Below are 16206 nucleotides of genomic sequence, written 5' to 3' on the forward strand. Positions count from 1 at the left end.
GCCTATATAAGTGCTGCTTCCTACTTTGATACTTCCAATTTGACATACAGAAACTACTGTTTCATTCTCCCAGTACCCCAAACGAGGACCTATTGGATGAGATGATCATTACTGCCATCAGATATCTCCGTCAGAAACGGCATGGCTCGACTTCCAATCCTCCAGAGCAGCCTTGTCTGCATCGCTCACAAGGGCACCATCACGGGTCAGCCACTACAGGCAATGAAGACCTCGAGTCCTCGGCGCATAAGTCGATCGCCGACTCAGCTGCAGTGCTCAATCCTACAGAACTCAATGATAAATGCAGTATCTGCCATGAGCAGAAGCGCCAGCGGCGCATGTATCGACTGAGACTCATCGCCGGTCTCTCTTTGCCTTTCATCTTGTCCACCCTGGACTTGACTATCGTGGCCACTGCAACCACCGTCATCGCATCGCACTTTGGTCAGTGTCCTTCTCATTAAGGTCTGGGAAATTAGTAGTTAAGTTCTAATTCTGCACGATAGACCAATTTGACGAGTTGAACTGGATCGTCACGGCCTTCAGCCTGACATCGACGACCTTTATCCCGATTTTCGGTCAGTTAGCCGACGTCTTTGGGCGGCATTGGGTGCTGCAGACGGCGATCTTTCTTATGCTCGTCGGGAGCGTGCTGTGCGCGGCGGCGCAGACGTGGGGGATGCTGCTGCTGGGCAGGGCGTTGCAGGGCACCGGATCCGCCGGGCTGGGGAATTTGATCATGATCATCCTGGCGGATAAGGTCTCGTTGAAGGAGAACGCAAGGAACAAGTCACTGTTCACGCTTGTTGGAGGTGTGGGCTATGCGGTGGGGCCCATTATTGGAGGGTATGTTCTCTCTCTCTCTCTCTCTCTCTCTCTCTCTCTGTGCTCCTCTGGGCGCGGTTCGCTAATGACTGAGGGTCAGGTATCTAACTCAAGTGAGTCTCATGGATTCACACTGATGTGAAACAGCTGCTGACAATGCGCAGACGAACTGGAGATACTGTTTTGTGGTTCCCATCCCGGTAAGTTGAGCAGAATTAATCGATTTGAGAAGTGCACCTGTGCTAACTAAATAGGAAGATTGCTGCACTGAGCCATATTCTGGTCTATGTGTTGCTACGACATGACCTGGTCGAGGGGTCCATGTTCAAGAAGGGCACTAGATGGTCATCTGTGCTTCCGGCTCTTGCGACGGTGGATCTCGGAGGATCGATTCTCTTTATCTTTGGGGTGGGCCTCATCATCCTGGCGACCACCTGGGGAGGTGCGACATACTCGTGGTCGTCACCCCAGGTTCTGGCGCCGTTGGTCGTGGGCTCAATATGTTTCGTGGCATTTTTTCTATACGAGTATTTGCTCGAGCCAGGCAGATTGTTTGCCAGAATATTCCCCAGGCATGTTGCAGTCCTGCCATACAGTCTTTTTGAACGAAGAGACACGATCTGGCTGGCGATACTGAACTTTGCGACGGGAGCAGGTAAGGCTGACATGTTACACTCGTAAAAGCATGGTAGTCGCTGACACTTTATCAGCGTCTTACTCCATCTTTTATTTCATCAGCATCTACTACATCCTCGTGGCAGGATACTCCACGTCGAAGTCCGGACTTGAGCTTCTATACTACATTCCGGGTCTAGGAGGTACAGCGTCTCTCCTCCGCCCCATACCGCTGATCGATGCACTAACAGTATGAATCAGGAGGCGTCTACTCTGCCGTATACATGTGCAACATTTTCCCCCGACAGACCTTCTTCCCTCTCACCTTGGGTGCAGTCCTCAGCACCCTCGGGCTGGCGGTGACCTCTTACGCCATCAGCGCCGAGAACACCAGTCTTCTCAGCGGCATGATGGTCGTCACCGGCGCGGGCATCGGGTTACGGCTGGTCCCGTCCTCGCTGCACACCGTGGGCGTCTGGCCCGAGAGGATCGCTCCCGCCATGTCCCTGATGCAGGTCTCGTTGCCGTTCGGCGGCACCATCGGCCTGACCATCATGACCAGCGTGTTCAACAACAAGTTCGGTGACTCCGCGGCCGTCCAGGGGCTTGGGGATGGCGGCACGCCGCTGAACGTCCACGACCAGAGTTCCCTATCCATGCTGGATGGGCTGTCGGCTGCTGCGCAAGAGGCGATCCGGGTGGCAGGGAAGGACGCGATCATGTGGGCATTCATCGCGATTCTCCCGATCATGGGAGCGAGCTTGCTGACGGGGCTGATCATGGGGAATGTATGGGTCAACGTTGTAGAAGATGGGGGCGAAGCGCGAAGCGAGGTGATCCACGTGCCCTATCTCTGGGCCCTAGCCAAGGTGAGTCCAACCCCCCGCCCGTTGTGCTTATGGAGATGCCGTTACTCATACTCACGCAGGGCAATCTGAAGTCTCACAAACAGACCAGCAAGCCTAGATCACACCCAGCCGAGCAACTTACATAGCACATACAAGCATTATAGAACCGAACTATAAACATTAATTAGATAACTTCCCATTTTCAATTCAATTCAACCCTACCGATATCCCCTCCCACACCTAATCAGCGTAGCTGCTCATCATCCCAGGCCTCCACACCCCATTCCACCCTGAACAAACCCCCAAGCCCCCAAACCCCATTCCCTAACCCTGCAAAAGAAAAAGGCAGCATTCATCGCAAAACCCCCCCAGCACCCGCCCACCCCAGCACAAACCCCGACAACGCCTCCCCCAACACCCCACCCCCAAACCAAACATCCCGCCACGCCGCCCGCCGCACCATCTTCTTCGCCGACTTGTCGGCGATACTGCTGCCGGTGGTGGTGGCACCCCGCACAATCCCCCGTTCATCCAGCCCCGAAACCTCCCCCTGCGCGCCCGCAAAATACACCCCCGCGCCCCAGCCCCCGGACCGATACAGCACCAGCGCGTGGAACAGCGCGGACACGACCACCGTGCCGAGGAAGTAGAAGGCGAAGCCCGTCGCCGACTGCAGCGAGAGGATCCCGGCGGTCAGGCCGAGCAGGAAGGCGGTCACGCTGTGGAGGGAGGTGAGGACCTATTTCCCAGGTGTGGTTAGCATGGTACGGTACTGGAGCGGAGCGGTTGGGGTGGAGGTAAGGGAAAGGGTTGCTGACCCGGTTGTTGTGGGCGAGGGACTCCGGGACTAGGGGATTGATTAGGAGGGAGAGTTCTTGTTTCGTGGGGGGCATTTTGAGCGTATATCTTCCCCGTTTGTGGAAGGTAGAGGTTTTTTTGGTAAAAAGGTTGACGGGTGTGGGATTGAGGTCGTGGTGATGGTGATGCTAGGCTAAGGTCGAGATTGGGGATTCTGCCGCTTCTCTCCGCTTAGCTGATAGCTACCGAGTCAGTGCTAGATGGAATCTAGCGATTCCGCCGATAAAAGCTACATTTTACAAAGTAACAAATACTTCCAAATACCAATACTATACAGTATCATTCATCCCTGTCTTTCAGAGAAGTATCTACAGACCGAATCCAGTCAATTCCCTTTGTCCAATTATCACATTAACATCCTATCCGTCATAACATCGACATCCTTGAGACACAGCCCCAAGCATGTCTGCATCAACATGGAAAATACAGCAAGAAAAGAAAAACCAACCAACTGGGAAACAGCTTCTCATGTTCCATTACTAGACAACTTCCTCCCAAAGATTCATGCCGATATGAGATCGCTCATAGGTTCATTTCGGATCCTGCCACTTATGCCCAAAGCCAATCTAGGGTCAATTAATGCAATAGAGAGAATGTAAGCAGAAAACGTCGTTCAGTTCAAGAATGAATGAATGAGTGGAATGGTTGGGATTGTCGCATGCAATCCCTGCGGTTCGTTCAAGCGATGTTGTCGAGCTTGCCGTCGGCCTTGGCTTCGCGCACTTGCTCAAACACCTGTTTCAGATGGTCAGTTTTCTGCCTGTTGTCTGCTGCTATTGGATCTCCAAGAGAACTCACCTTCAACATCTTGTTGCGAGCACCAAGAGCATTCACGCCACGCTCCTCCAGAGCCTTGTCGTTCAGCTCAACCAGCTCCGTCCACTTAAGGTCCTTCAGGTTCTCAGTGTACTTGTGCAACCGGAGCGATCTCAGCCAGCTGGGGATATCCTTCAGCAGAGCCGGGTCCGTGGGATCCTCTGGCGGCTTCGAGCTGCCCCGGCGTCCGCGCGGCGACCGACCACGAGCCACCTCCGAGTGGTCCGAGAGGTAGCCTTCGTGGCCGCCCAACCCAAACTGTCCCATTCCTAGCGCGCTCAGCCCATTGCCCATGAGCGGGTTGTTGGGATCGTACGCAGCGAGAAAACCGTTGTTCTGTGGGGAAGTGAAGTTCATGTGTCCCAAGCCACCGCCCTGCATGGCGATTCCGGGCGAGGTCGGACGAGAACGGTGACCAGCCATAGCAGCGTGCTGTTGCGCCTGCAAAGCGGCCAGCTGCTGAGCATTCAACAACTGATTGGCCATGAGCTGGTTGGGAGTGGGAAGTCCTGGGCTGGCCAGAGGCGGGTGACCCAGGTGGCTGACCGAGCTTTTGCCCTGACCATCATTCGAGCGGGCACGGCGGTACTTGCGAGCATCGTCGAGCGCAATCCGATTGTTCACAGTCGACAAAGCAGCCAGTTTCATCGCTGTAGCGTTAGCCACCATATCGGCCTGCGAGTTCTGCGGAGGGTGCTGCGCCTGCTGCCCAAATGTAGCCGTCATCGGAGTGTTGGTCATGGAAGCCCAGCTGGCATTTCCAACATTGTAAGGAGAGAGCAGAGGGGCATCGATCTCCGGAGCGGGGATGGTGGCCGTCTGGGTGGGCAAGGGTGAACGCAGGCTGGAGGGGTTCTGGCTGAATTGACCCATCGGCTGCTGACCCGAGGAGGACTTGGGTCGAGCAATGGGAGGCTGAGGTTCTGAGCCGCGCTGCACCCAGGGAGAGACGGGGGGCTGGCCCAGGTTGTCGGTGGTGTTGTCCGGGGCTGAGATGGTCGGCGCAACGAAGGAAGTGCGGTCCCCGAAGACAGCGCTGTTCCGGTTGGAGGGAGGCGCATTGCCTGTCTGCTGGGTAAACTCAGCCTTCTTCTTGGCAATGGCGGCCGCCGCGTCAGGGAACATGGCGTTGATGGTCGAGGAATCGAGTCCGGAGTTGCGCTTAGCGCCCGGGGAGGGGGGCGGACGGCCCAGAGAGTTTCGAGAGCTGTCCACGTTCAACTTGGCCATGGCATCGTTGAGTCGATTAGACATAGCGTCTGTTGCGAACGTCAAAGATAAGTCATTGTACCCATACTGTGCGGAAATAGACATACCTTTTTCTCCGAAGTTGGCCGGGGACAACAAGCCCGACATGGGGTGGCTCTTAGCCATCTGCTGCAGAACCTGGATGAAGAAACGAATCTGCACCTGGGTGGTTTGCTGCAGAAGAGCATAAAGCGCAGCGGTCCTTTCCGCCTCACTGAGCACGCGGAACCATTGTTCGATGGCACTAAGCTCGTCCTTGAAGTCCTGATCCAAGGTAGCGGCGGCCATTTCCTCCAGGGTGGTCTCGTACTGGTCAATGTCCGCCAGCCATTGCTGAGCCGCGCGGTCCAAGGGGTCCTCGGTGTTATTCGAGTTTTGCGACTGCTGGTTGAAGAAAACCTCGGACGAAGGACGAATGCTGCGGGAGGACAGCGGAGAGGGGAAGCCCGACATGTCGGCTGATGCCCGCAACTGATGTGACCCTAGGTTTCGAGAAGAGGAGGGCGGACGAAGGCTAGACTTGGAAGCTTCCGGAGTGCTGTTGCGGTTGCCGATGATGTGGCTGGCCATAAGTGAGCAATGAGTGGTGGTTGTCTCGGTGATAAGGAAGGTCGAGGTCGGAGAAGAGATGCTGGGATCTCCCTAGATTTTTTCTTCGCGAGGTTCGAATGGATAATAGATACAGAAAGAATAATATTACTGCAAAACACCTGCAGCACCTGCTGAGTTTGCGTAAAACCGACGAACGTTTCGAACTTTTTATCGAGTCCTTTTTTTGGTTTTTGGCTCCTTTGCCCCAAACAATTTCACCCTGTGCCAATACTTGAGAGCAGTCGACAAGGAGGTAGCGAAATGACCGATCTCACTAAGGACGGAGACCCTTGATGGAAGCGTGATAAGGCCAACGGCGTAAATGTTCTGGACAGAGAGACGATTTGGGGATGCACAGACCAGTCCAGTGGCTGCACTACCCGATTCGGATTCTTAGGGGAAGAAGAAATCAATCGAATCGTAAGAGCATCAACAAGGGAGTCGGAGTGTGAATAAAGGGGGGGGGAGGGGAAGGTCGAGGGGGAGGAGATAGAGTCGACCGGTGGGGGTGGGAGGATGGAGGGAGGGGAGAAATTGATCGGAAGGTGAAAACAAGAGAGTGAGAGAGAGTGAGAGAGAGAGTGAGAGAGTGAGTGAAAGTCAGAGAGGCTCAGTCAGACAGAGAAGAGAAACAAGGCCAGAGAAGCAAAGCGTCGGTTGGACAAAGCGGCGAGAGTTTCCGGATCCTGATTAGTTTTTTTTTCACTTGTGGGTTTTCCGTCGACTGCGACTCTTTCGTTCAACTTCTTTTTTCCCCTTCGCTTTTTCTTTTTGGAATAGTACTCTTTTTTTTCCCTCCTCAAACGAAAGTATGTCAGGATTTCTTTTATAAATGTAAATTGCAATAGTGTGTCAAACACAAGAGGCAAGTAAAAGACCCTAAAGCACCAAAAAGGAGGGGAAAAATAAGGGAAAAGGAAAGTAGATATAAAAAGAAACAGATAGTAGTGGGTGGGGGGGTTCGTCGAGTTAGGAGAGAAGAGAAAGGAGGGAGAAAGAGAGATAGTAGGAGGAAGAGGGTAAATAAGAGCGAGAGCGAGGAGGCCTGAAGAATATGTAGAAGAGTGCAGCAGCATCAGCAGCAGCAGCAGCAGCAGCAGCAGTACTGACAGTACATACAAGCGGGCAAAAAAAGTCACTGGACTCACTAGACTAAGTTGACCATCCATCATCCATCCATCCATCCATCCATCCATCCAACGTCCTCACTTTCCTCCCCTTTCTCGGCTTTACTCTTTCCACTCAACCAGAAGCATACTATTCCTACTACTATATCAACCTATATCGAATCCGAGTCCCTGCGAACAAGCTAACTGCCCTGAAACCTGAAACCTCCCGCCAGTATCCGTGCCTCCTGTCTTCCCTAGACTTGACCGACTGGTCTGGCCGCTTAGTGCCAGTCGCCTGCTAAGTTACTATTATTGTCTGTAGGGTCGGTTGCCTTTCCACCCTTCATTGTTATCGTTCTTATTCTTATCACTATCCTGATGATTATCGTATCGGAACCATGATAAACGAAAATTCATTCCTTTTTCTTTGATCCTGGTACCCTTGGAATTTCTCGAATCTTTCTAAACATGGATTAGGCACACCCTTTGCAACGCCAATTGACCATCCACTGTCCACCCACCCCCCCTCTCTCCTCTCCGAATCCCTTCCACTTGCAAAGTGCTTGTCTTCTTTGACCGGCCTTTTCTCTTGTTCCCCTCCCCAAGCGCGCCCGCATCTCTATGTCACCCAATTATGGTTCACCTTTGGTTCCATAGTCTGAACTCCGCTGCATGATCATTGAGACCACGCCACTGCGACCGCTTCTAGTCTAGACTATTATCATCGTGTCGCGGGGGTGCAGCCAGCTGACGATCCCTGTCCGGCCGCAGAACCACTTCCGAGGATCCAGACCGTCAATCCTGCATGACTTGTTGTCCCCGCAAGGCTCAAAGCCACACATTGAGAGCACTCTGCACAAACCTTATCAAGCAGTAAATCAGTCGTCCAATACCATGGATTATCCCGACCCTACCTACCCGGAGCACGGGAATTCTCCCGAAGAGTACGCCTATCCGGCTGTCAACCAGACAATGCATTACCCATGGCAGGGCGACCAGCCCCCCGCCCAGGCAGAGTCCTCTATCGACCACTTACTGGATCCTCGTCTATACAGAGGCTTGTTTACCGCCGGTTCCACACAATCAGTAGACGATCAAATCGACAACGAGGACGTAGGAAGTTATCCCGAAGTGGATGCCTCTGAGGACTCTCTTTACTCCTTATCCTCAGAGGAAGAGACGTAAGCAATACTGGATCCCTCTCTGAAGCCGATACTGACAGACAGCAGTGATGAGGAAGAATATGAAGCCCCGCCAGAAGAAGGAGATGACAACGATTCGCTCTCGCACCGTCGTCGCCGCAAAGGAGGCCCCTTCAGTGGCCGTTATGGAGCCCGAGGCATGAAAGGAGTCAAACGAGGCCCTCGCAAGCCATTGGAACCAAGCCCGGAGTTCAAAATTTTGCACTCCGAGGCCACCTCGGCCTTCATTGATGGTGACTATGACCGCGCCATTGTAAAGGTGAAGCAAGCCATTCAGATCAACCCGGAAATGTTTGCCGCGCATTCGCTTCTCTCCGAAATCTTCTTGGCTCAAGGTGAGCCCGACAAAGCTCTGACGGCGTTGTTCAACGGTGCACACACGCGACCGAAGGATCCGAATGTATGGATCAAAGTAGCCAGAATGATCTTGGAGCGCAGCGGGGAGGATCGCACAAGCGCCCTCAATGACGTTGTCTATTGCTATAGTCGGGTGCTCGATATCCAGCCACAGAATTACAATATCAGATTTCAGCGAGCTGCCATCTACAGGGAGCTCAACCACAACGGAAAAGCTACGACCGAATATGAACGTATCTTGCGGGAGCGGCCAAACGACGCGAGAGCACTACGACACCTTGCAGAGACGTTGATTGACACCCAGGAGGTCCAGAAGGCGGTGGAAATATGGTCGAGAAGTGTTGATTATATCCTGACTTACGAGCCACAGGATGTGCCCGATTTCTCCTGGTCGGACGTGAACATTTATGCTGAATTACACAGCATTGTAGGCCGTCCATTCGATGGACTGAAGGCCACCAAGACCCTCTCCAGATGGCTGCTGGGCCGGAATCATGACACGATGTGGAAAGATTTCCACGATGACGACCGCGAATGGGATGCGGATGATTCTCCTCGACGAATTAAGACGGATGGATATATCCCGCGACGATGGCATCGCGATTCGTATGGATTGGGGTTACCGCTGGAACTCCGGATAAAGCTTGGTCTTTTCCGACTCAAAATGGGATACGACCACAAAGATGAGGCGTTACGACACTTCGAATGGCTGGACCCAGAAGACACCTCGGAGGACGCTCGACTATACGACTATGGTGATTTGTTCCGCGAGGTTGCCGATGCTCTCAAGGAAGTTGGTTTGCTCCAAGAAGCGCTGAGATTCTACACACCGTTGCAACAGACAAATGAGTATGCAGATGCCAGCTTCTTCATGGCGGTCGGTGATTGCTACCGGCTACTGGGCAAACTTGAAGATGCAGAAAACTGCTATCTCACGGTGGCAGAGTATGATGCACAACACATCGACTCAAGAGTCCAGCTTGCACGACTGTATGAAGAGATTGGAATGAACGAGCAGGCACTAAAATTTGTCAACGAAGCAGTTCTTCTTGGGAGACAGGAAACTCGGAGCAATAGACGACGGAAAGACACGAGACTGGAGCAGCTAGCGATGGAGTTTCGCCTAGCGGAGTCGGGTGCTGCCCCGGTCGTGCCAGAGTCTCCCACTCCTGAGCTGCCACCGGCCGCCGTTCTCACCACTCCGGCCGCACCAGTTGTGAGCAGAAAGCAGGCCGAGCCCGATGAAGGGCAGAGAAGAAATAACGTGCACTTCCTCTACGGCAAGCTGCTCCAGTTGCATGAAGCAGTAAAAGGTGGGAATGACGAAGCCATGGAAGATTGGCTAGACATTGCCGATGCGCTCTTGCGCGAGTTTCGCTCCAATCGAATCTTCTACCCGCTTCAACGCCACATGACTTTCTTGGGGTATTCGCGAGAGGCACAGAGGAAGAAGGGCAAGGGCCGGACCCTCATCGAGGAAATGGAAGAGATGGCAGGTCGTCTTCATGAATCGCTAGGTACGAACCCGCCCCACCTATTTTCAGTGCTGTCAAACTGACATGCCTCCAGGAAACATCACGGAAGAGCCACTGCAGGGTACTATCCCCACGGATTACCATGGAATCAGCTTTGAGGAGTGGCTTGATCTGTTTCTCCAGTATGCCCTCTACGTGGCGGCACAGGGTGAATCTGATGAAGCTTATGATACGCTTGCAGCCGCTGCAGATGCGAGCGTTTGGTACCATTCGAAGCCCTGTACCCGCATGATCCATGTCTGCTGGTTTAGTAAGTCTGTCCGTGACCCATTCTCGACTCAACACTAACCAAGCCTTTAGCCTGCGCTCTCCGCATGCAGGATGAAGAAACCCTCACAAACGAGGCGCGTTGGTTCATCAAAGAATACCAGTTCGTGACAGACACCTATCGCCTGTTTGCCATGCTAAGCCGTCTCATCGGCGACCCCCAGCGGTCCCTCTTCCATTCCTCTCCAAATATGAAGTTCATGCTGCGTCAAATCAAGGCGATGGACTTCACCCTACCCGAGAACATCGCGGGGGCCCGACCGAACAGGCCGCGAGAGTCGATCTACCAGGAGCGCGCCTCCTTGTCGACCCGCGACGAGGTCACGGGCGAGGCCATCAACGCCGAGGAAATGGATATTGCTTTGTTAGTATTGTACGGGCATATCTTGTACTCGGGTAACAGTTTCTATCCGGCTCTGAACTATTTCTTCCGCGCCTATGCGCTGGATGACCAGAATCCCGTGGTCCTGCTGTCAATCGCCCTCTGCTACATCCACCAGTCCTTGAAACGGCAATCCGAGAACCGACACTACCTCATCATGCAGGGACTATCTTTTATGCAGGAGTACCGACGGGTTCGCGAACGTCCGGGGACATTCTTATCCGAGCTCCAGGAGATGGAATTCAATTTTGCCCGCGTCTGGCACACGCTGGGGCTCGCGCATCTGGCAGCCGAAGGGTACCAGCGCGTGCTCGATATAGGCACGCAGATCCAAGCGCAGTCTAAACCTGCTTCGCGACAGAGCACGGCGTTGATAGACGGCAGCGATGTTGTCATGGCCGATGCTAGCGCGGGAGTCGATGAACCTGAGCCATTTGTGGAGGACTTTTCGCGGGAAGCCGCGGTAGCATTGCAGAGCATTTACGCTCTTGGCGGCGATATCCGATCAGCGCAGCAAGTCACTGCCCAATGGTTGGTCATTTAGGATGACGGGTTCGGAAGAGGGGCTCCATGCATCTTGTCTGTGGAAATCCATGAAGTCATATTTAATATAAACCACAACTTGGAGGACGTAAGGCTTTCTGATATGGTGGAAAGGAGGACCCTACGCTCTGCTTGGCATGCACCTCTGGGCGATCTTATAGATGAGTTTCTACCTCCCCACCCGACAACTGTCAAACAGGGTAGTCGAGGATAAGGTTCTGATTATCTCCATCGGATAACGTCGCCCGTCGTGAGTTTCGGTCGAGCTGCCCAAAGTTACAATACGCCATCACGGTGACGAGGGTTCGGCCATGATTTTCAGCGAAACATAGATGGCAAAACATAGATGGATATCAATGTCTCGGGGAGAAACCGCTTAACTGGGTCGAGTCAATTTGAAGCACCCTGCGAAACTGCAACTACATAAAAAACCGCCTTATTGCCAACCTAACCCGCATTCAACAACGCAAATCAAAAGATATCATATATTTCGGCAAACCCTCCGTAGCCAACCGCCCTGACAAGCCCGAAACTGATAATGGGAAGTCAGAAATCCATCTAATCCTGGATAGGATGAGGATATCGCCACCCCCGAGAGGGAGGGGCTCGGTATACTTCCCCCTCCCTCCCCAAAACCCCCGACGAATGGAGTTTCGATCGGCCTCGTTAGACGTCATTGAACCTTTTTACTTTTGCTTTTCAAACAAGGCGTTATTTGGGTCTGGTGGGCAGGGATATGATGGCGAACCTTCAAATAATCACAAATCTTTATCTACTGTATCGATCATATATGTAAATCTACCCCGCAATATCCCCCTTTCGCCCAAGGCACGGACGAGGGAGGATCTGCGGGGACGGTTTTCTTCGATTGGGTTACACCCCATACTGGATGTGTATACTTTGGCTATGGATTCGATGCTGGCATATCATTGACGTACTCATATGTTGTAGTTAGGCGGGGGGTTAGGGATCGATCTACGGGTACCTCATACCTCATACTTAACTCATACTCAACTCCATACTACCCAGGAAACTTGAAAGGGGATTGATTGACTGTATGCATGCAGCATTATGCATTATGCACCAAGAAATATGGGTATGTATTTTAGCTATTGGATGGAAATTGATCATTCGATATGTATGACAGCTTAAGCGGGATTTGGATGAGAAGATCGCCCTTCCAAGGGGCAGACAGGGCATCGGTACGAGGCGGTAGGTACTGGGTACTTGGGTCCGTTTTGAGTATCGAGGTAATTTTTGGTTTGAGGTATGTTTTTACACAAAGGCGATGTATTTCGGGGTGAAAGTATTATACAGGATTTTTAGGGTCTTTGAGCTAAATGAAATGCGCCATATAATTATATGGTGAACATGGATCTAAGGACCAGGGGGGCAGGGATTGGGACAGGGACAGGGAGAGGGACAGCGCAAAAGGGAAATGAGCTTGATAACCAAAATCTCCACCACATGATAAGCAAGGCTAAATAAGGCGAGAGGCACAAAAAATCAACATCTGTTAGTTAGCGGGGGAAAGGAAGCACAGGCAACGCGTGCAGCAAAGATCTATCTTCCTCGGAGTGCATCCTCCTCACCATACATATCCACATCGTCGAAGAACACGGCCGATTGGCGTCGCATCTCTTCGAAGATGTTGCTCCCCGAACTACCCCGTCGGGGCTCCGGGACCCGCAGCCGCAGCCGGGACGGAGCGTGCGAGGAGGATTCCTCCGCGGATGAGAGGTCCGAGTGCGACGTATCCACTAAGTACTGCGTCTCCTCTGTCTGTCGTTCGGGGAGGGTGTGGTCCAACCGCTGAGATAAGGGATCCATTGGGCTGCTGCTGCCACCGTTCTGCCGCCAGCGCGACGGCGCCGGCGAGACGCCTCGACTACCGGCCTGCGTGAACTGCTGTAGGCCCTTGACGACGGCGATCTCGATCTTCAGTCGGTTCTTGATGAATTGGATCTTGGGGAAGGCGCTCTGCTGGCCGACCCGCAGCATGCGCGCTAGACGCTCGGGGTCCGGGTCGGAGAGGATGTGCCAGAAATCTGAGGGGATGGTCTTGGGCCAGATGGTGACGGTGCCGCTGAACTTCTGGAGCCAGATCTCGCTCCAGTCCTGGCCCAGTGGTCGCGGGAGGAGCTCGAGATGTCGCAGGACGCGCAGCCATTTGTTCATGTCTAGCTTGATGTATTGTTCAATCGCGGAACCTAGAAACCCCCCACGCCAGCCTCGGCCTTTGCGGTGGGTGACCGGTCGGCCGACTGACCCTCGAGAGCTGAAGAAGAAGAGGTTGATATGGGGATTGACCTGCAAAAGTCCAGTGCGTTAGTGCCTCTGTCTTTGGGTCGTGGGGAAAGCTTAGTCTCACCTGCGAAACAATGGTAAAGTTGACGTTGAAATGCAGATTCAATGCTTTGATGGGGATGTCGGTCCGCAAGCTGCCATCTTTCCATTTGTGTCCAAATGAATAAGGCGCAAGTGTGCCGTCACGTTTCTTGGTCATTAGTACCACCGGGTTCAGGATGCCGGGGACGGCCGCGGACGCCAGAACAGCGCTCCAGATAACGCAATCCGGCGAGGTGAGGTAATTGGCCAAGATAGTTGGCGAGTGAGGGTCCGATGGAACGCACGAAACGTTCAGTATACGGCCCGTCCGTTCATAGGCCTCCCGGAAAGTCATCGAGCCCCTACAGAACCAGCTACACTGACGGGCCCACTCCAGAGTGTCAAACCGAGCTCCTGTCCTCCACCAGCGCATGAACCATTGCGGGAAACTCTCGTGACAGGCCTTGATCCGGTGCGCCAGCGCAGGTACCAGCAGCTGTTTCAGTTCCTCGTCGGTCCGGGTAGCAACCAAAGCAGCAACCAGCGCCCCTCCCGATGTTCCCGTGATGATCTCCGGCAGAATCTCGTTATCCAGCAGCGCTCGCACAATCCCAAAGTGGTAGTAAGCGAAGGTAGCGCCGCCGGAAAGACAAAGCGCGGTCCGTCCAAAATTGGTGTCCAGATGCTTGAAATGGCGGATCTTCTCTTCGGTGCTGATCATCTTGGACTCCGACACCACCTGTATACACGCATGCAGCTCGTCCATGTACGTCTGTACCAGGTTCTTCGTCCCCGAGTACGCCTCGCTGTAGAGGCGGGGATTCTCCACCCCGGCGAAGTTGTTTTTGACGCACGCTTCCAGCAGCGTGCACAGCTCCTCCGCCGCCGGCGTTTCCCCCGCTCCTCCACCCGCCTTGTCGTGCATCTCGCGCTCCGCCTCTCTCCTCGCCTTGCGCAACTGCTTCACTAAGTTACTGATGGTGAGATGGTCGTAGTATGCATATTCGTCGATTTCCTTCCACCGCTGATTGCCGAGGTAGTTATCGAGGGCTTGGGCTGCCTTCAGCCAGTCGCGGTAATTGGTTTGCGCATGGAGCTGTCTCCGGAGCCGTTGCCGCGTGCCTCGCCACGAGATCCAGTGCTCGTACAGGACGATGTAGATGCGCGTGAAGGCGTACGCGATGGCCAGGGCTGTGATCCAGCCAAAGACAATGAGCAGGAATGGCCACTTCAGGAATGTGTAGAGCACCCCTTCCCTCGTTTCATCCTTGGTGCGTCGCGGCGGCCCTTTGCGACGGCTGCTGCGGCCCTTCTTGACTCGTTGGTAGATCGGACGCCAGTCGTTGAGGGCCACCAATGGTGAGGCCCCCTGGTCGGTCAGGGCGTTCTCGAACTGTCGCAGATCATCGGAATTGATGAAGTCGTGGTCGTAATCGGGGATGGCGCTGGGATCATAGATCTCGGTCGCTGCAGACTTTTCTGCTCCATTCATGGTTGACGATAATGCATGTTGAGGAGAAATGATGGAGGATTGCACGGAGGAGGTGGCATTGGTTGATTTCCCGGGCGAGAGGGGGGAAAATCAGGGAGTGACGCACTAGGGAGCCGACGTCAGTGACCTCGGATCCATGCCAGCACCGCCCCTTTTCCGGAACTAATGCGCCGCAGGCCTCCGCTAGGAGGAATGTGGCTTGAGTACACTATGTACTCACTCTCCCCCGCCCGAATCGGCACCGAACCATGGGTCCCGAGTCTAGCCCGTTGCATAAACTGGAATGAAAGGTCAACAACAGCGATAAGGGTCTATGGTCGGTTATCAACTATGCACCTACAGTAAGTATGTAGCTAATGGTACTGAATCAAAGGTCTCTAAGGTGCCACAACTTCCTCCGGACAGAACACGAATCCTTAGCTCCTCCTCCTCCTCCTCCTCCTCCTCCTCCTCCTCCTCCTCCTCCTCCTCCTCCTCCTCCTCCTCCTCCTCCTCCTCCTCCTCCTCCTACTCCTACTCTTCTACCATCTGACCATGATGTTGCAATATGCACTGCACTCGAGTACCCTCGCAAGTTGAATCCTTGGCGAAGCTGAAACTAATAACTAGGGGGTGCAGCTAAGGTGACAAACAAACATCTGGTCTATCACTTTGCTTTTGCAGCGTCACAAACCCATTTCCCTCCACCGAGTTGTGCATCTATGCCGTCTCTTCCTTGATGTTGTCGAATCGCTTATCCCTCCATGAAGGCTTGCAGGTTATCAGAAAAACTCAACTTGCACATACATCCCTTCCTCGTCATTTGTAATCCGATGGGTCTGTGTCACCGATAGATCGACGGTGCAGACGAGGGAAGCTTGTAAATCACTGCCTGGGTGGCCCATGATCATCCGACCGGAGGGTGCTCACCCAAGACTTACATAACCATGGGAATTGTGAAATCCGGGGAGCAGTGAAAGGAATGTGTTTCCCGTACGGCCCCCTTCCCCCCCCCTCCCTCTCCCCCCGTATTGCGCACGCACATGTCTGAGGAACACGCGGAAGGCTGTAGGCATGACTCGGGTGAGTGCACCCTGTACATGTCCCAACGGCTTCTTACAGGTCAATACCTTGAGATGGTTGCCCCTGATCATATGTAAGTCGATCCCACCCTCCATGTAGCAGGTACGGTACAGTACTCTATGAAGAAG

The 16206-nt window shown here is 53.6% G+C and overlaps 5 protein-coding genes across 5 annotated transcripts; 2 read left to right on the forward strand and 3 right to left on the reverse strand.

The window, feature by feature from the left end:
• Nucleotides 1-101: 101 nt before the first annotated feature.
• On the forward strand, nt 102-2434 carry mfs56 (putative MFS multidrug transporter; the record flags this gene model as incomplete). The annotated part of the gene is made up of 8 exons (XM_020201113.1): nt 102-444; nt 507-846; nt 926-938; nt 990-1025; nt 1084-1480; nt 1536-1643; nt 1702-2309; nt 2369-2434. The coding sequence occupies 8 exons, from the start codon at nt 102-104 to the stop codon at nt 2432-2434; spliced, it is 1911 nt and encodes a 636-aa protein (XP_020057354.1).
• Nucleotides 2435-2640: 206 nt separating this feature from the next.
• ASPACDRAFT_42515 (EMC6 family protein) lies at nt 2641-3181 on the reverse strand (the record flags this gene model as incomplete). Its single annotated transcript, XM_020201114.1, has 2 exons — nt 2641-3027; nt 3107-3181. 2 exons carry the CDS (start codon nt 3179-3181, stop codon nt 2641-2643), a joined length of 462 nt encoding a protein of 153 aa, XP_020057355.1.
• Nucleotides 3182-3824: 643 nt separating this feature from the next.
• On the reverse strand, nt 3825-5780 carry ASPACDRAFT_59817 (RNA-binding protein VTS1; the record flags this gene model as incomplete). The annotated part of the gene is made up of 3 exons (XM_020203491.1): nt 3825-3881; nt 3945-5221; nt 5279-5780. 3 exons carry the CDS (start codon nt 5778-5780, stop codon nt 3825-3827), a joined length of 1836 nt encoding a protein of 611 aa, XP_020057356.1.
• A 2024-nt stretch (nt 5781-7804) lies between these two features.
• Nucleotides 7805-11197, forward strand: ASPACDRAFT_42517 (tetratricopeptide repeat protein; the record flags this gene model as incomplete). Its single annotated transcript, XM_020201115.1, has 4 exons — nt 7805-8091; nt 8140-9986; nt 10039-10254; nt 10305-11197. The coding sequence occupies 4 exons, from the start codon at nt 7805-7807 to the stop codon at nt 11195-11197; spliced, it is 3243 nt and encodes a 1080-aa protein (XP_020057357.1).
• A 1201-nt stretch (nt 11198-12398) lies between these two features.
• On the reverse strand, nt 12399-15170 carry ASPACDRAFT_117699 (patatin-like phospholipase domain-containing protein). Its single transcript, XM_020196092.1, has 2 exons — nt 13568-15170; nt 12399-13506 (listed from the first exon to the last, which is right to left on the reverse strand). The coding sequence occupies exons 1-2, from the start codon at nt 15014-15016 to the stop codon at nt 12760-12762; spliced, it is 2196 nt and encodes a 731-aa protein (XP_020057358.1). The 5' UTR covers nt 15017-15170; the 3' UTR covers nt 12399-12759.
• Nucleotides 15171-16206: the final 1036 nt, after the last annotated feature.

The sequence above is a fragment of the Aspergillus aculeatus genome (genome assembly GCF_001890905.1).
Source record: "Aspergillus aculeatus ATCC 16872 unplaced genomic scaffold ASPACscaffold_6, whole genome shotgun sequence".
In the NCBI taxonomy this organism is placed as follows: Eukaryota; Fungi; Ascomycota; class Eurotiomycetes; order Eurotiales; family Aspergillaceae; genus Aspergillus; species Aspergillus aculeatus.